Here is a 19,642-nt window from a genome sequence, read left to right on the forward strand (position 1 = left end):
TAATCTTGTCACTGCTGTCCTTGTGCCTTTTTTTTTTTTTTTTTTTTTTTTTGCGGTACCCGGGTCTCTCACTGATGTGGCCTCTCCCGTTGCGGAGCACAGGCTCAGTGGCCATGGCTCACGGGCCTAGCCGCTCCGCGTCATGCGGGATCCTCCCGGACCGGGGCACAAACCCGTGTCCCCCGCATCGGCAGGTGGACTCTCAACCACTGCACCACCAGGGAAGCCCTGTCCTTGTGCTTTTATCTGCCAGCTTGCTAGCCTGGCCTCAGCAATTCATAGAGGAAAATGAAGGAGAAGGGATGTGGAATCAGAGGCGTTCCTGCCTTTCTGTGGAATTGGAATGCCCTCTTCTCTCCTTTATCTCTTCTCTTGTTACGGCTTTCTTCCAAGGTAGAAATGAGGAAGAGAAATGGTTCTGGCAACAGATATCTTCAAATGTTATGCCTTGCCCAACTTGTCTAGCTTTTTTGCCTTAAATTCTATTTCCTAGCCTATTAATGTAGTTTCACCAAGTTCTTGGGTATTTCCCTTTTCTCCCCATCCTTTGCACATTTTTCTGTTGGGTTAATTTCATGCATTTTCCTAAGCCCTTGAATATTGTGATAATAACTCTTTGTAAAAGTCTGTTTCAAATACAGTTTTTCAAGTATTTTTTTTCCTTTATAGGATTCCTTGCCATACAAAAGTTTAAAAAAAATTTTGTAGTTAGATTTGTCTTTCTCTTCTTTTTTAGCTTTTGGGTTTTTTGGTCTTGATTAAAAAGGCCTCCCTACTCTAAGTTTGTAATCTCCTAGAATATTCTTTAAAAAGAATATTGTTGTGATTCAGTCTCATTCATGAGATGAAAGGGTATACCAGATGAGTTGTTCCCAAACATAGCTAGCCCACAGGATCAGCTGAGGAGTTTGTTAAAAATTCACATTCTTGGGACTTCCCCGGCAGTCCACTGGTTAAGACTCCGTGCTTCCACTGCAGGGGCATGGGTTCGATCCCTGGTCGGGAAACTAAGATCCCACGTGAAAAAAAAAAATCACATTCTCAGATCCACCCTAGACCTACTAAATCAGAATCTCTGGGGAATAGGGCCAAAGAATGTTTTTAACAAGTTCTGCTAGGTGATTCTGATTATCAGCTAGACTTGAGAACCACTGGACAAAATAATCACTAAGGTCTCTTCTGATCCTGAAATATCACTTTTCTGTATTTTGTAACTCTTGTGTTTCACATTCTCAACAACTAGGATTGTAAGCTCTTTGAAAGTAGGCAGGACTGTGTCTTAGGTACTACCCTTCTTGCTGTCCACCCACAGAGATCCTTTCATGCCTAGACAATTCCAGTAACCTCTTACTCTTCTAGTCCATCTGTGGTTGTATTTATCTTAAAGCAACATGTTGAACATGACACTTCTCTGTGTAAAAACTTTGGCTACAAGACAAAGTCCTAACTCTATTTTACTTTATAACTCAAGGCCTCCGTAAGCTAGCTCCAGCTTGGTTTTCAACCTTATCTTCTAGGGCTGTTGTATACAGCCATCTAAGTCGTGCGTTGTACAGCTCCTTAAATGATGGTGTGCATGGGGTTCCCTGAAGTCGTATGGTATGGTGATTCTGATTTCTCCCACCCTTCACTCTAACCTGGTTGCTCTCCCCACAGCCTGCACTCCTTCTTATAGTATAAAGCCTGTTCACACTTACTCTCCTGCTTATTATACACCATTCACCCTGTCTAAAATGCTCTTTCCTTTTTTCTCTATCAAAGTTCTACCTATTAACATCTAAGAGTGGAGTATTAAACAGCCATTAAAAAGAATGAGGAAGACTTCTAATCACTCCTATGGAGTGAATTTGAGATACATTGTTAAGTACAAATAGCAAAGTACAGAACTGGATACGGTATTCCATCTTTTGTATAAGAAAAAGAAGAATTAAGAATTTATATGTATATACACACATTATGCTTATTTCTATAAATAGAAACATGAAAGATAAACAAATTAATAAAACTAGTTATCTGTAGGGAATAGATAGGAAAATATTGGAGGGAAAGGGTAAGGGAGAGACACTTCTCTGAGCATTCCTTTTTTGTAACACTTTAACTTTTGAAGAATGTAAATGTTTTACATATTCAAAAATTAAATTTAAAAATAATGAAAAATAAGCTATAATTGAGTGTTTAAAAATGAACCTAAATTACAGGACATACAGAGAAAAAATAAAATAACTTGACGTAGCACACTGACTACATCCCTAGTGGGGTATACTTTAAGGACAAAAAGAATTGACCCCCAAAAGACTTATAAACTCAGTAGGTTTATTGTTAGTAATATTAATGTTATAATGTAAAAACTAGTTTATGAACCAAGATTTTCATTGTGAGAGAAAAGATATAGTACTAATATAAAGTAAGTAAAAAAAACCATAATGTTGAATTTGAGTTGAAAATATCAATATAAACTCTTTTTTTTTTCTTTTTTTTAATCCCCAACTTTGCTTCTAGACCATTTCAGGAGACAATGACATCTCAAAAGCTATGAAGACACCTAGTGCTCAGATCCTGATTTATAAATGCTTTTGTCCACTAAAAGGAACAAAGGCTCCAGGGAGGAATAGCTGATTCTAGGTCTGGGTCAGAGATGGTAAAAGGTGAGCTTAGACAAATCTTGTACAAAATAAAGTAGAATAGAATAAAAAAAATAAAATTCCTCTCATGCAAATAAAAAATAAAGCTGCTATGAACTTGCATTAAAAAAAGAAAAATCTTGTACAGGAAGTAGCCTCATCAGCCAGCAGAATTGGGGTTAAATGACACAGATGAAGGCTTGAAGGGAACCATATTAGCCATAACTGGGACTATTTATTTATTTATTTTATTTGGTTGTGCTGGGTCTATTTGGTTGTGGCAGGCGGGCTCCTTAGTTGTGGCATGTGGGCTTCTTAGTTTTGGCTCGCAGGCTCCTTAGTTGTGTCATGTGCGTTAGTTGTGGCATGCATGTGGGATCTAGTTCTCTGACCAGGGATCGAACCCAGGCCCCCTGCATTGGGAGCAAAGAGTCTTAACCACTGTGCCACCAGGGAAGTCTCACCTGGGACAATTCGAACCAAAAATAGGACAATTTGAAAAAAAATGATGGTAGTGGATTGTTATAATACATTAGATTAAAACAGATCTTTGAGTTCATAATAATACTTAAAAGGAAGATAAAGGGAGAGTGAAGAAATAGTTCTACTTAACAGAAGAATGCTAGACAATAAATGTAGGAGGAATGATAAAACTAGAAAGTCATCATTTTGTAGTCCCAAATGTAATAATTGATTCAGGGAAGAATCATCAATAGATGCTAAAACCACTGGGTGAAAAGTTATTGGGAGATAGGGTATTAGATCTCTCTTTACAATGGATAGACCTATAGTCACCACTTTAACCACATGATCAAACTTATCTCCTGTAGTGGGATAGCCTGGCATTATGTGCCTCTGATGTGATGGCATTTGGAAGACTCACCTGTCACCTATACATGTACATATTCTTGTTTAAGAAAATTAAATTTGTATCTAATCACATGGAAACAATCAGATGGATGTTAGAACTGACCTAGACTTTAAATTTTAAAAAAATTTTATTTTTATTTTATTTTTTTATTGAAGTATAGTCTATTTACAATATTGTGTTAGTTTCAGGTGTACAGCAAAGTGATTCAATTATGTTTTTTCAGATTATTTTCCATTACAGTTATTATAAGATACTGAATATAGTTCTGTGTTATATAGTGAATCCTTGTTGCTTATCTGTTTTATGTATAGTAGTTTGTATCTGTTAATCCCATACTCCTAATTTATCCTCCCCCCCTTTCCCCTTTGATAGCCTTAAGTTTGTTTTCCATGTCTGTGAGTCTGCCTCTGTTTTGTATATAGGTTCATTTGTATTATTTTTCAAATTCCACATATAAGTGGTATTATAATATTTGTCTTTGGCTTACTTAGTATGATATTCTCTAGGTCTAACCATGTTGCTGCAAATGGCAATATTTCATTCTTTTTTATGGCTGAATAATATTCCATTGTGTGTGTGTGTAGATATCTACCAGTCATCTGTTGATGGGCCCTTGGGTAGTTTCCATGTCTTGGGTATTGTAAATAGTGCTGCTGTAAACATTTGGGTGCATGTATCTTTTTGAATTAGAGTTTTTGTCTTTTCTGAATATATGCCCAGGAGTGGAACATATGGTAGCTCTATTTTTAGCGTGGAACCTCCATACTGCTTTCCATCGTAGCTGCACTAATTTACATTCCTACCAACAGTGTAGGAGGGTTCCCTTTTCGGACCTAGGCTTTTTTAAAAAGTCAATTTCATGTAAAACAAAACAATCCCCCCCAAATTGCGGGGGGTGGTGGTGGTATAGAATATGCAAGATTAAAAAACTCAGAAAAACCAAATGTAAGGAATGAGCCTTGATTGAATTATGGATCCAAAATAAAAGGTTCTGAAAGAAAATATGAGGCCAGTTGTGTAAATTTGATTATGGGTTATATATTAGTATTATGGAATTGTTCATTTTCTTAGATGTGAAAACAGTACTGTTGTGTTTTTTAAGAGAATGTTCTCAGAATATGCTTGCTAAAGTAACTGGGTGAAGTGTTGTGATGTCTGTAACTTTAAAGTGATTCAGAAAAATGTGTGTGGTGGGAGAGCACAGGCTCACACACAAATGAGGCAGATAATCATTGGTAAGTCTGGCGGATATATAAGATTTTACTGATTGTAATGATTTTTTCCATTTTCCTGTAGATTTGAAAAGTTTCAAAATAAAAAGTTGAGGAGAAAATCTTATCTTTACTTCAGAGCCCAGCTCAGATTTTGTCTCATATGAAGACTTCCTTTTCCCAACCATACAATCTAGAGGTGATTTTCTCTAACTTTTATGTTTATCTTAAAACCTGAATGCCACATGAGAGCTACCTGAGAAGTTGACTTTTTTAAAAATTATAAATTCCCAGACCCCATTGTAAAGATAGGCCCGAGAATCTGGAACCACTGGTTTGAATCACTTATTCTGTATTTATTACATAAATTTGCTTATCTTTTTCATATATCCCCACCTAACCAGTCGGAGCTTAGGGCTAACCCTTGAAAATGTTGCTCAATCCTTTGTGTCCCGCAGTGCTGGCACAAAGTGCCATGTGCCTTCCACACAGTAGGTGTTTGGAAAATATATGCTGACTGTATATGTTGACTAATTTGTTGATAATCTGAAGAGACTACCAGAAACTTCTCTATAATTTTGAGAGATTTTAAAAAAAGAAACCTAGCTGATAAAAGTGCTTTTAGTCAGTACAAAAGGTCCATTAGAAAACTGTACAGTTTTTAGTTCTAAAACTACAGGTTTGGTTTACAGAAATAACATGTTTGTTATCAGCAAATGTTTGGAATTAAGAGTTAACAGTGGTGGGCTTCCCTGGTGGCGCAGTGGTTGAGAGTCCGCCTGCCGATGCAGGGGACACGGGTTCGTGCCCCGGTCTGGGAAGATCCCACATACCGCGGAGCAGCTGGGCCCGTGAGCCACGGCCAGTGAGGCTGCGCGTCCGGAGCCTGTGCTCCACAACGGGAGAGCCCACAACAGTGAGGGGCCCGCGTACTGCAAAAAAAAAAAAAAAAAAAAAAAATGAGAGCTGTCTGTCAGTCCTCTAGTTAGGAGAGAGTTCTAAATCATGCATATTCCTGTCTTCCAGGATTTCTCCCTGATCAAGCAGACAGTTCAGGATACACAGTCCAAGGATGAATGTTCACCGTGGCACTGAGAGCGACAGGTTACTGTGGCAGGAGGCCAGCTGCCTGATGGATGAAGCCTCAGCTGCAGCCCAAGAAAGAGAAGCAAATAGCCCGGCTTCTTCTGGTCTTCAAAATCTTACTTATCCTCTAGGTCCCAGGAATGATGGTACGATGATTAGATCTTGACTTAATGTGGAGGGCTTTCTGACACCTCAGCACCTATTCTGCCCAGAAGGCATAAATGTTCTTAATAAATAAAATATCCAGTTAATTAGCTTTGCTTATATACCACAGTTACATAAATCTATCACAAAAAACCTCCACTTATTTAATCAGTTTAGTACATCTAACTTGGTAATGGTATAAGAAAAATAGTCTCAGGCTTGGAGTCAGAAGACAGATTCACATTCTAGCTCTGCTGCTTATCAGCTGTAACCATGGATGAGATCCTTAATCTTTCTGAGCCCTGCTTTCTTCATCTAGAAAACAAGGTTGTTAATAATTCTTCTTACCTCACAAGGCTAGAAGACTGTTGAGTTAATGGATGTGAAGGCTCTTGGTAAATTGTCAGGTTCTTTTTAACTTTTATGGAAAACAATAGCAACAATAATAATAGCAATTACCATTTATTGAGCACTCACTGTGCTAGAAACTTTACTGTTTTTAGATCAAGGGTGGCAAACTGTGGTCAAATCTGAACCACTGCCTGTTTTTGTAAATAAAATTTTGAAACACAGCCATCGTGCCCATTTGTTTACATACTGTCTGTATGGCTGCTTTCCTGCTATAGTGGCAGAGACTGTGACCCACAAAGCTCAAAATATTTACTTTTTAGCCCTTCACAGAAAGTTTGCTGATCCCTGCTTAGATTAATCCTGTTACAGATGAGGAAACTGAAGCTTCAAAAGCTTAGGCATAACTTGCTCAGGTTCACACTGCCAGGAGGTAGGGGACTGGGTGGGATTTAAACCTGTCTTTCCGGCCAGCGTTCGCTGTTATTTTATATATATCAACGGACAAAAAAGCAGAGTGTGACTGCCACCCTAGAGTGCCCCATTACGGAGAATTTATGCAATGAGTCTCTTTTCCTACTCACCCATTTAAGCAGGGTGGAATCTGAGGCATCCTTCAGGAATCAACCCAATTTAATTGCGTCATAGCTGGGGGAAAATCAAGTGCTCTAAAGAGCTGAATAAGTTAGGTGCCTACTTTCATTTTTAAGAATAGCACTTCGAGTGTTGAAAGCCTGTCTTGGTGATTAAAGCGTTTCTTGCTACAAGCTTGCCCATGGCTTGTGTGGAAACTTAGCTCTTTGTAAGTTGAAAATTTATCAGAAGCTCTAGGATATGATCCCTAAACAGGATTTTGGTCTAGATTTTGGTTTCCTTTTCTCTAGAAGCAAATGGGGAAAAAATTGAGTGTACTCTAGCTAACAATGAATTATTGTATACAAACTTAAAATACATGAAGGGCGGGAGTGAGACATTAAGTTGTGTTGTATCTATAACATTTTATTTCTTTCCAATGTAGGAAAATGTTAGCTAGCCAAATCTAGGTGATGTATACATATTGTATTAACTCTGCTTTGGTATATTTGAAATTTTTCATTAAATAAAAAAACATTTTAATATTTCAGGAGAACTCCCTATTTAAAAGAATCTTCTAAAAAAAAAGTACAGCTATATAATAAAAGCAGCAAACATCAATTAAAAAAAAGAATCTTCTGGTAATCCTTTTGAAAATACTTTCCCCTGATTCTCTTCTATATACATCCAGATTTCATATATTTAGTTTTGAGCCTGTTTACATGATGTGGTATTAATACATTTTTAAGTGCTCTCACATACTTTATTTCAGTTGATAGTCAAACCAATCCTGTGAGGTAGGTGGAGTGAACATTATTTTCATTTTACAGATGATGAATCAGGTTTAGAAAAATCAAATAAATTACTTAAAGAAAATGGCTCTTTGGTGATACTAGGACAAAAACTCAGGTTCCATGAATGAATTCTAATCCAAGACCATCTGCACTGGAACTTTTCTGTTGAGAGCAAGACCTGCCTGTTCAAAAAACGGTGTTGGTAATGTTAGGATTCTCCTATGTGTAGTGAAAATGCATTTTTCAGTGAATTTCAGTGACAATTAGAGACTATCACTATCCTTTCTGGAAAATAACATTTAGAAACGTTTTTTAAGAATGTGGAAAACAAATAGTTTTGGCTAACAGAGTTATCAAGTTCCTTAAATAAAACACAGGAAATATGAGTGTTATTTAGAGATAGAAGTGAAAGCGGAAATAAAAAAGCGATGCCTCTGTGAAACAAGACTAGGGAAGTTTAAGCAGTATGGCAGAGGATTGCTTGTTTTCCACAGAAATGCTTCTCTAGTGTTTAATTATTTTTAACCATGTGTGTAGTTTACTTTAAAATTGGTTAATCGTTCTATTTTAAAGTGTAGGCATTACTGCCTTGATTCTCTCCTCCCCAGCACACACACACACACACACACACACACACACACAGAACAAAAAGTTCAGGGGGATCCAGTATGAGTCTCTAGTTTGTGTTTTTTCTTTACGTGTTTTAGGCAAGAGTTTTTGCCTAAGGATACTTAAAGTTTGGGTTTTTTTGTTTGTGTAATGGTTTTTGTTCTTGTTTTCTTTAAAGAGGACAAGGTTTATTTTTCCCCAGGGCTTTTTGCTGTCAAGTTATTTTGGTTTGTTTGTATGATCTTTTAGACCTTCCACTTGACTCTGCCTCTCAGCCAGCAAATCTTCAGTTCCCTCACATGATGCCACTTCCTGAAGACATCAAAGGCTCTTGCTTCCAAAGTGGGAATAAACGGAACCATGAACCCTTCATCGCTCCAGAACGATTTGGAAACAGCACTGTGGGCTTTGGCAGTAACGTTCATTCTCAGGCACCAGAGAAAGTGACACTTCTCGTAGATGGCACACGTTTTGTTGTCAATCCACAAATTTTCACTGCTCATCCGGATACCATGTTGGGAAGGTAATTGATAATAATTTCCTTCCACATTCACTCTGTCCTCTGTGAATAGAAATACTTGCTATTTGCCTTGCATTAGATTTGAGCATAAAAACATTTCATTGCTTATTTTTCTACCTTCATACTTTTGCGAGACAGAGGACATAAAAACCTTATATGTGTTGGTGATTTTGGGGGGTGGGTACTTTCATTTACAAAGCCAGTATAGTGAAATAAGCCCCCCTACAAAAGGGAGTGCAAAAGGTCCAAATGGTGTCAATTTCTAATGCCTCCACTACTATTCAAGTTTTCTGAAACTGGATCCTTGTATCTGGCTGTTTTGTTTGATGATTGCTCTCTTTATTCTTCGTGTTCCTTCGTCTGTGTTGCTTCATTCAGACTATAGTCTTACCCTCCCCTCACCATCTCCTGCCTCCAGCTTTTTAGGGTTAGAGTTTAGGAATGGAAGGAGTCTACTGACGAGGAGCGCTGTCCAGGAAGTACTTTTAGAGCCTGGGCTGGGAGTTAGGAGATCTCTTTCTGGCCAACTGTAGACCTTAACATGAAGAGCAGATTGGGGTAAGAGTAAAATAATTTGAGTGTATACACACACAAACATTTGGCTTTTGAGGATTTCATCTAGTACTTGAAAGTGGATCTAACCTCACTCTGACTTTGAACTAATTTGAACTGAATTAGAAATCAGAATGGACCACACTAACTTGCTGAATTTTAGGTTAAGTGGAATCTAGCTGTTCAAATATGTGTGTACTTAAACATATACATACAATTTCATGATGAACCATTTTTAACCAGAGCCAAACGTATATATTTCTTAAACATCTGAATTAAGATAGAACATTAAAACATTTTCTAAATTGGCCCTATATCAGACTTGACTTCATGTCCTCAGTCTTGGTATCGCCACCATTTCCCCCCAGGCCCTTCCAGAAAGGCATTCCTCAGGGTAGGCTGTCTGTCTGAAGTAGGTTGCCTCCAAAAGTGGTGCTCAAGAAAAGAAAAGCAAGCATTTTCTGGGTAATAGACCCCTTTATCTACATGGTTCATCAGCTGAGTCAGCCGAGGTCATGAATTCTGAGTTTCTTAGGTTTGTTCTGTCCTGTGGCTACGTAGAGTATTCATAAGCCTAGCCAGTGAGCTTACAGATGTGGGCCACTGGTCACAAGGGGGACAAACTAAGAAGCTGAGAGTGGATTAATGCAGATCCGTGCCACTACTGGATGAATGACTCTAAGGGGGGATTATATTTATGGCATGTTACTATTTTGATTCATAGCTGTCTCAGCTACACTTCAACCGGAACATTCCAGAAAAATGTCAAAATCCTTTGAAGACTACTGTTATCTAAATGGATTTCTTACGTATGGTGTAGTGATTTGGAAAGCATGTGAGTCTTTTTCAGACCTTGGAAAACAGCCAGTTCAGGGTGGAGGATAACAGTTTCGAACAGTTGGACAGCAGGGCTTCCCAACAGGTTAAGGAAGGAAAAGGCAGTGAGTCCCCAGTGGGCCAGCTGAAGATACCAGCACCTGCCTGTCCTGGCTTCTCCTTCCACAGCTCCTACACAGATGTGCAGCAGGAGTAGTAGAAGTCATGGGGTCAGTTTTACTGGAGGGGATCTGAGAGAGAGAGGAAGGATGGGAAAAGATGAATATAAAAGCAAGACTTCCTCCCTGTGCCCTCATGAGCTCTGAATTCATGCCCAGAGCAGGCCTGCCTCTCTGAAATATGTCAAATTGCTGATGATCCTAATACCTACCCTCCTTTTCTACTTGACCTGAAATTCCCGTCATTAGTTACTCCTTGGATTGAAGAACGGCATTTTCCCCAGAGTTACGCCATTAAAATCTACCAGGAAAGGGAAAGCGGTAACATCTGCACCTACTAATACAGATTCATCTATCAGATTAGATATTGAAAAGCAAAACTCAGAAATATCAAGGATGGTGTGCTGGATAGGTACATGCTGATGGGTGAGGAGGAGGAGACGCTGTCTTCCTGAGCTGCCGGTGCGTGGGCAGGTTCCTGGGCGCTGCGGAGGGCGTGAGAGGTGACTGTCACACCCTCTAGACACTTTCCAAGGGCCACCTCTGCAGGTGCTGTTCTACTTTCTTTGCTGTCGCAGAAGCTCGCTACGGTGGACTGTGAGGGCTTGCTGCTTTGTTCCTCTTGCACTCAAACACTGAAAGCAATTGCTGCCCTCTTTTCCTATCTGAAGGGAGTTTCCTAAGACTTGAGTGTGTCGTATAGGGGTTGAGTCCTAGTGCTGTGTTTTTAACTTACACTGAAAGAGTGGAACGGAGTCTTCCAGAATGAGGTGAAGAAGGGAGAAGTCTCATCTGTGAAGAATCCTGCTGCAGCGGGTAACATTGTTGCCTGGGTATTTTTCAGGATGTTTGGACCAGGAAGAGAGTACAACTTCACACGGCCCAATGAGAAGGGCGAGTATGAGATTGCCGAAGGAATCAGTGCAACTGTATTTCGAACGGTGCTGGTGTGTAGTGGCCTTCTTGTTACATCATCTTCCCTGGGGGCGTGCATGGTCAGAAGCCTTGAGAGTTCCATCAGACTGTGTTCTGACTTTAGGGTTTCTCATTTCTAGTTATTGCCTTTCCCACTTTATTTTCTGTTTCTATAATTCTTAAGTCCTTCTTGCTTGTGTGAGCTCAGTCAGGTATCAAGTTGTGATTAAACATGTCAAGATGGCCAGGAGCCACTTTGCTATCTAATGAATCACCAACTTGGTGATAGTTCTAGTAACCCACCACTTTAATAGAACCAGGAATGAGTAGGGGGTTGAAGAGGGAATTTTTCATGTTGTTCTTTGCCTACATTTCTTCTTCTAATTTATTTATAGGATTATTACAAAACTGGTATCATCAATTGTCCTGATGGCATCTCTATCCCAGACCTTAGAGATACGTGCGATTATCTCTGCATTAACTTTGACTTCAACACTATCCGATGTCAAGATCTGAGTAAGTGCAGGAGAAGCTGCCAGCTGCGTTTGAGCAGCTGAACTTTGAGTGTGCTTGGAATTGACATTTTTTATTACTAAACAGAAAGCGTTTCAAGTGTGGGTTGAAAATCATCTGTAGAGGCAGAGACGTGGTACTAACCATTCCCTGTCTTGTTTCAAAGCTCTGTGAGAAGTGGAGTAAACAAGAGAACATGTAGTGGGTTCTAAGTCTAGCTTGACCCCGTGAGTCACCAAGCTAATTGCTTCCCCTCTTGGGACCTTGGTGTCCCAACTCTTTAACAAATAAGGATACTGATCCTCAGATATGAGGGAAGGTTCACTAATAAAGTCACACAACATAAATCGGCTGGGTTCTTCTTACAGTTTATCATTATTATTAACTTAGTGTTTAAGTGCTTTATATATGTAAACTTGCATAAGTTTCACAATTAACCCGTGAAAGATAGGTGATAATCTCACTTACCAAATGAGAAGATGGAGAAATTAGCTTGTTCAAAGCTCTAAACATTAAAGCTGGGATTAGAACTGATTGTCTGAATATAAACTCCATGCACTTATCATTACCTAGGCTTCCTGAAATGATTTTAAAATTCTTTGAAGTTCATGGTACATTTCCCTGCATATTCCATGAAGTTCTCTAGATGTGTGGTGTCTCTACTGAGTCTAGTACACACTTAGAGCGAGTCCCTTGGTGTCGCCAAACTTGATATCATTCCTCTTCTGTGGTACTCTATGAAGTTGCAGTCCAGAGCATCTTCAGAAGAGGTACTATAAAGAGTCATCCCCAAATGATGGTTCTGTCTCTTGTAGAATTAATGTTTATGTTCTGACATTGCATGTCAAGAAAACCACAGTTGATCAGAATGCTCAGGGTTTATTAAACAGGAGGAGATTGGTAGAATGTGAAAAGTATCTAACATAATAGCCTTGGAGTAGGAGACATACCCTGCCTTTAAATGGGCCACTTCTCTGGACCTTATCAATGATAACAGCTGTTACCTCGTAGTCTCTTCACTCCAGTAATTACCTGCATTTGAGCAGAGAGGATGTTCACTTGCCTTTTGTCTCCCAGGTGCTTTACTGCATGAACTGTCTAACGACGGTGCTCACAAGCAGTTTGATCACTACCTCGAAGAGCTGATCCTGCCCATCATGGTGGGCTGTGCCAAGAAAGGGGAGCGAGAATGCCACATCGTCGTGCTGACGGACGAGGATTCTGTGGACTGGGACGAAGACCACCCCCCACCCATGGGGGAGGAGTATTCCCAGAGTAGGAGCCCCTTGCATGATGTACTTGTTTCCAGCAAGAAATGTGCTGCCCAGAGTGGCAGCTAAATCCTAGAACCAGTGTGACTGTCGCTGTTGAGCTGGTGATGAGCACACTCACCTGGATGAGGGTCTTCCCTGCTGGGGAGCACAGGGAACATCGTTACACTTCCCATGCCTACCGCTGGTGTCTGGTACTGTGTCAGTACTGCGGCAGCACATTAAGTGGTGGTGTCATTCTTCTCTCCATTTGTTTCACTTTAAATCCTTTTGATTGGTAGTAATTCAAAATTCAGAAAATACAAAAGGAAAAGTCTTATTCCCACCCCGCCTCATCTACCCAGTTTTCCTCCTCAGTTTCTTTTATATTCTTTCAGATTTATTCAGTGCACATACATAAGCAATTGCATGTTCTTTTCCTAAATGATACCGTATTTTAGAGACTGTTCTATATCATATCTTACATTAAAAGCTTCCACAATCTTTTTTATGGCTGAATAGTATTCCATTGCATGATTGTGCTATAATTGATTTAACCAGCCCTTTTGATGACCATTTAAGCTATAAATTATAAATGCTGCTGCAGTGAATATCTTTTTAAACAAAGTCTTTCACACATGTATATCTCTACAGAATAATATTCCTAGAAATGAAATTTCTGTATCAAAAGCTTTGTGCTTTTATGATTTTGATAAAATTTGCCAAATTCTCTTTCATAAAGGTTGAGCCAGTTTATACTCACAAGACAATATATGATGGGTTTGTTTTCCATATGCTCACCAAGACAGAGTTTCACTGAACTTATCCTTGCCACTCTGATAGGTGAAAAACAGCATCTCACTTGAGTTTTAATTTGCATCTCACTTCATGAATGAGATTGAACATCTTTTTAAGAGTCATTTTCATTTCCTTTTCTGTTAACTGTAATCATGCCTTTTGCCCATTACAAAATTGGATTGTTAGTCTTTTCCTTAATGATCTGTAAAATCTATCTATTTGTGACCACTGTCTTTATAGACAAGGAAATTAGCCCTTTGTAATATGAGTTGCAAATATTTTTCCCAGTTGGTTGTCTTCTTAGTTTTGTTTGGTGTTTTTGGATAAGCAGAGATTTTTTTTTTATGTAATCAAGTGTATCAGTTTTTCTTTTATGACTTCTAGGTTTTATGTCATATCCAGAAAGGTCTTTCCTACCCTGAGACTATAAAAATTTCTTGTATGGTTTCTTTCTTAAGGTTGATTTATTATTTAACATTTAATCTGTGATCCATATGGATTTTTTGGCATCAGGGCTCAGGTCATTAGTCTGAATATGTTAGCTCATCTCCTTCCTCTTACAGAGGTATTCACTCCGTGACTAACCCCAGATTTTTTTTTCCCCCAGTTCTTTATAGCTCTAAGCTCTATAGATTTTTCAAATATATTGAGAATCGGGATGTCGCTAAAACAGTGTTAAAGGAACGGGGCCTGAAAAACATTCGCATTGGAATTGAAGGTAAGAACATCCCAGTCAATATTCAGCTTGCATGGCTCATGGAGTAGGTTGGATCTGTGGCCACAGCTTTTGTCCTTAGAACCTGGCTTCCAAGGGCCTAGAGAATAGACACACATGGAAACTACATTCCTACCCAAGTTTGAAGATTCCTATTTTTGTTTTAGTTTGCCCTTACATTTCCTTGTCATTTTATTTCCAGTTGAAAATGCTTTAAAGCAGCTGTAGGAATAAGTTCCAGTTTACTGCCTCAGGATAAAGAGCAGTGAGGACTAGGCACTGGGCGGGTAAATGTAGCAGAGCTCGTGGGCTCACCAAGTGGGAGGGCAAGCCGTTTAGCCAACAGTCTTGGTGAGGATCTTTCTGCGATCTGGAAGGGTCCTTCTGAAAACTGTAACTTGGAGACTCATTTTATTCCACTACTACCTTTGGGGAGTGTCTGGATATACTGACAAAACTGCTTTAAATGATTTGAGCAATGGCTCCCAGCCTGTGGTCTCCGTGGAAGGGTATTGGAGACTGATTCCCGGAGAGTGCTGAAGCCATTCTGGTCTCCCCTCCATGGGTCTTTGACTCTTGTGTTTTGCTACTCTAGCTGTCTTAATATTGCTCACAGAACCCGTCATTGTATCCAGCTTAAGTTGGAACTTAACGTTGGAAGAGATTTTTGAGATCATGTATTAAACCTCTTTCTACTGTGTCCTCCTTTGTCTCTTTGGAAACCACAGGGACAGAGTGACAGGGATCACTCCATTTCCCACAGCAGCCCATCAAACTGTCCTATCACGAGAATATTCTTCCACATATATAATAGATAACCTCCTCCCTCTTCTGTCGTCCTTCCAGTTCTAGCCTGTGAAGATATATACTCTGCATAAGATTTCTCCCATATCCCTGTAACTGACTTTCAGATATTTTAGGCAGCATCCCAGTTTTTTCTTTAGGCTTAAACATTTTGCATTTCCTTAACTACTTCTCATACAGGTTGCCCTCTAAGCAATAGAATTAGAGGACTAGAGTAACCATGCCCCAGTAGGATTTTTGTTCTATAGTATTGAAGCCAGTAAAATAAAGACTTCTGAAATTAGTAGGAGGCTTCTCCCCCTTCCATTAGAAGGGATAAAATTTTTGTTACTTCCCTTCTAAGGACAAGACCTACTAACCTGAGCAGGAGAGAAGCAAGCATGTAGGTGGCTGGGCCTCAGAGAACGTGGTCACTTCCCTGTAGTTTTCACATAGTCTTGGGATTTGGGAGGAAATTCATGTGGTTAGGAAGAAGGAAGTATGGAAACCAGAGTGAGCAATTTGCTGGGGTCATGATGGCTTTTTTCCCATTTCAGGTTATCCTACCTGTAAAGAAAAAATTAAGAGGAGACCTGGTGGCCGGTCTGAAGTGATCTATAATTACGTGCAGCGCCCCTTTATCCAGATGTCATGGGAAAAAGAAGAAGGAAAGAGTCGCCATGTGGATTTCCAGTGTGTTCGAAGCAAATCCCTCACTAACCTGGTAGCTGCTGGAGAAGATGTCTTGGAGGACCAAGAGATATTAATGCACCACCCACCTCAAGTGGATGAACTTGACCGGCTAAATGCCCCACTTTCTCAGATGGCTTCTAACGACTTTCAGGATTAGGGGCAGCTGTGGGCCCCTCTGCCGGCCTTTTCTCTGACTGGGATGCCCATAGCCAATCCTCCCCATGGTTTGTCTCACACTAAGTAGGAGACATGCTTCTCCCCCCTCCTTTCCTTTTCCACCATAATTAATGTGTGTCCTTTTCAGTAAGTCTGTGCCTCCGGCAGGAGATTAAAAAGGACTCACTGGTATTAAGCTACCAGCTTTGCAGCAGCCCTGGTAACTTGAAAATTTTGGGTCTGGTGCTGTTCACCGAGTCTTTGCATAACTGCAAAAGCAGGAAAGGAGGTCAAGACTCCTGTTGCCTCATATTCAGCAAAGCAGTTCTCATCCTTTACACTCTGTTCTTGGCTTTTGTTTGTTTTATTTGGTTTTATACTAGGCAAATTACTTAGCAGCAAAGGGACCAAACTTAGAAGGAGACAATCTCTATCTTCTACAAGCAGGCACTAATTGGATGCCCATTAGAGGTTAGTGGAGATACCATCCTGGTGGCCTCTGTGCCCAGGTTGCATCTGGGAAGAAATAGGCTCTCATTCAAAATGTCCAAAGGAAATTCTTAGGAGCTTCAGTTCAGTTTTTTTTTTTATTATTGCAATGAACAATCCAAAACTTCACAGATTCTTTGACAGGATAATGTATGACAATGTTTATGAAACCTTTTTAGCTTCAAGGTTTTTGACCCTAAACAAATTGATTATTCATTTGGAGTGAAATTCACACTTTGATTATCCTGGCTTGGAATCTGGTGTGAAGCCATAGGTCTTCACCCTAGGCCAGCATGCTGTAGGTGTGGCTAGGAGACCTTAGATATGGCTTAAAAGCCTTTCAAGATGAAGGCAATGATTTCTCAGAAGTGCTCAGTTTCTCAGTAGAAAGACTAGTAAGAGCTCGGTGGGTAGGACTGGGGGTGAATCTGGGTGGGAAAACGTCACCTGCCTAGACTTTGTCTCAGTGCAGGGATTTTCGTTGTATATTCTTTTCATACTATGGAATGTTTTTAGGTATCAGGATATTTTAATTTTTGAAATAGCCTATCAGCTGCTCACACTGGGTAAAAAAACCATACTAATGTCATCTCCAAAGGAAGAATGAGTTGAAGGGAACTTAGGCCTGGTCATTTTGATTGATCTGTCAGCTCTGGGTTAACAGTACATGGTGTGTGACGACCCAGATCACTCCTCTGGGTACTGTAACCACCTCCCCTGATGTCTCCATGGCTGTTAACAGTAGAGCTAAATTTAGATTCTAGAGTCAGATGTGTCTTGAGATCTTTCCCATTTTATGGTAGAGGTTGGCCTTCCAATCACCTACCCTGAGCATGTACAAAGAGACACATAGTTTCCTTCAAGTTCTCTAAGAACAGGACTGGTTTTCTTAAATTCCATTTCCACAAGATACTATAGGGCAAGCTACTTGATGCCATTTTATGACCTCCCTAGTCAGAATTCTCCAAAGGTGAAGTCAGATTGGGTGTTGACAGCTACTCTTTCCAGGCTTGAAGAACAAGAGTGTGTGACCAGGGCCAGTGTCACAGGGGACATCAATGCTGTGTTCCTTATTCAGAAAAATCAGTAGTAAGGGGTTAAACCGAGCCATCCCCCAGCTACAGAGTTATTCTGATTATCATTGGCATCCATTTGTAAGGCTGATAGCCAGGGTTAATGTTTAGGGTTAACGTTATTTTGTAGCCAGGGGTAGTTTTATTCCTGTGAAAAGAATTGGCTGTTTGAGGTCAGGTTTGGCTTTGACCTTACTGGTACTACATTCATACCCACGACCAGCCAGGATAATTGTTTAATGGTGCTTCCTTTACGCTTTGTGGTTGACTTCCATGCTACCACAAAGGAAATTTAACTTTTGTGTAGACTATAATAAGTATGTATAATTTCTGTTTTATAGCTTAATATAACATTTAAGGGTAGACATGTCTCAGCTAACACTCTAAAACTTATTAGTCATTGCTTAGGTAAAAAGCTAGGTATGAAAGTGTGGCATGTACTTAACACTTTGTTCTACGTAAATGATTAATTTCCTCCGGCTTTCAAAAACCAGGTCTTTTTTTCCCCCAAAATTGGGTTAACGTGCTTTCAGCCCCAACCCTTAGGGTTCGAGTGAGCTGGAGATCTGTGGAGGTAAATCTGCCAGTGTTGCCACGTGGTGGTGACGGAGGGAAAAACTGGGCCCACAGGTTCCCTCTGGCGGAGAGGACATTTCTTCTGTACTCCACGCCCTTCCAGCCTGGAGCGCAGCATCACTGTAATTTGGTGGCTCCTTTCAGCCACAGCAGCTCTGTTCCCAGGGCCAGGACATCCCGTGGCGACAGGACCTCGCAGTTCTCGCAGGAACAAGAGCTGGGTTGCAGTCATTCCCTTCAGAGTCAGTTACTGGCCAGCTGGGCAACAGGTATTTCTAATTAAAAAGGTGAAACTCAGGTTTGGTGGTTTTTTCCTAAGTGCCTAAATAAGTAAGCCAGGCTGTTTATACAGAAACATTTTCATAAGAAAATGTTTTTACCCAGACTGTCTTATTCAGAGGTAGGTATCTCAGCAGGCCAAGATAAACCTGAATTTGAGGTTTAGGATCTGAGTTTGTGTCTGCATCAAATCATGTATTGTTGATTAGGAAATATTTGCCATTAAGGAATTGGGAGCAGGCAAGGAGACAGTGTTAAAATGTGTCTGATGAGATTACTTAATGGTTTCTCCAAAGTGGAGAAAAGGTATTAAAAGAATGACAGTAAAAAAAAAGGTAAGGAAGCTAGAAAGTAGCTGGATTTATTGCATGATATGCAGTAGCCAGTATTAATAACTAAATTCCGTGTGATACCTAAGGTATACAGGTCTATGAAAATACTGTGGCATAAGCCCAGAAAGGATGGATAGTGTTCCAGCAGGTCCTTCTGTTAAGTAAAAACAATCAGAGCAGAGGCTTTAAATTGTCAAAGAGTGATGGGAGCCTTTATCGAGTAACAGTCAATAGAAAGTTAAGAATCAGTGATTTATTCAATGCCACTTCTTGCCATCATTTTGAAATTGTTAAACTGGGCATAGTTCAGAAAGCAAACCTGATACCTTTATGGGAGATGGAGCCACATCCGTGCTCTGGGTGGGATCACCTCTGCAAGAGAACATTACATTTTCTCTTAAAGGCAAAATGCTTGTAGGTTTTGCCTCTTTACTTTGTATTTAAAGTTGCACTTGTTCACCTACCAGTGTTTACGAAATCCTATATTTGGGATGCTTTTTCTATAATAAAATGTTATCATTTGTGTCCATGTTGTTGTTTTTTAGCAGAAAATAATATTGGAACTCAAGATATTAAAAGGGACGGAGAATAGCAGCACGTGGACTGCCCAGGAGAGGCTCTTTCCTACAGCAGCCGGCGGGGGCGCAGCTGGCCTGGAGCCTGTATGTGCTTTTCCCACCCTGCTATTTCTTATAATTCACAGGTTCCAGAGCCATAATGGTCTGCTCTCTTTTGAGTTTCTGGTT

At 40.0% G+C, this 19,642-nt stretch overlaps 1 protein-coding gene across 8 annotated transcripts in view; it reads left to right on the plus strand.

The window, feature by feature from the left end:
* Positions 1–19,421, plus strand: part of KCTD20 (potassium channel tetramerization domain containing 20) — a 29,357-nt gene extending 9,936 nt beyond the window's left edge. For 3 of the 8 annotated variants that reach the window (XM_027127063.1, XM_027127062.1, XM_027127064.1), the window contains 8 exons: positions 4,789–4,902; positions 5,730–5,935; positions 8,507–8,780; positions 11,169–11,271; positions 11,635–11,755; positions 12,830–13,027; positions 14,408–14,518; positions 15,856–19,421. In XM_027127063.1, coding sequence (XP_026982864.1) covers positions 5,776–5,935; positions 8,507–8,780; positions 11,169–11,271; positions 11,635–11,755; positions 12,830–13,027; positions 14,408–14,518; positions 15,856–16,148 — 1,260 coding nt within the window. In that variant the 5' untranslated portion in view covers positions 4,789–4,902; positions 5,730–5,775 and the 3' untranslated portion in view covers positions 16,149–19,421. Of the gene's footprint in view, positions 1–2,499; positions 2,646–4,788; positions 4,903–5,729; positions 5,936–7,405; positions 7,496–8,506; positions 8,781–11,168; positions 11,272–11,634; positions 11,756–12,829; positions 13,028–14,407; positions 14,519–15,855 lie in introns of those variants that run through there. The other 5 variants (XM_027127069.1, XM_027127066.1, XM_027127065.1 and 2 more) reach the window with 4 other exon arrangements.
* Positions 19,422–19,642: the final 221 nt, after the last annotated feature.

The sequence above is a fragment of the Aethalodelphis obliquidens genome, unplaced genomic scaffold (assembly GCF_003676395.1).
Source record: "Aethalodelphis obliquidens isolate GAN/ISIS:26980383/991018 unplaced genomic scaffold, ASM367639v1 scaffold31, whole genome shotgun sequence".
Classification (NCBI taxonomy): domain Eukaryota; kingdom Metazoa; phylum Chordata; class Mammalia; order Artiodactyla; family Delphinidae; genus Aethalodelphis; species Aethalodelphis obliquidens.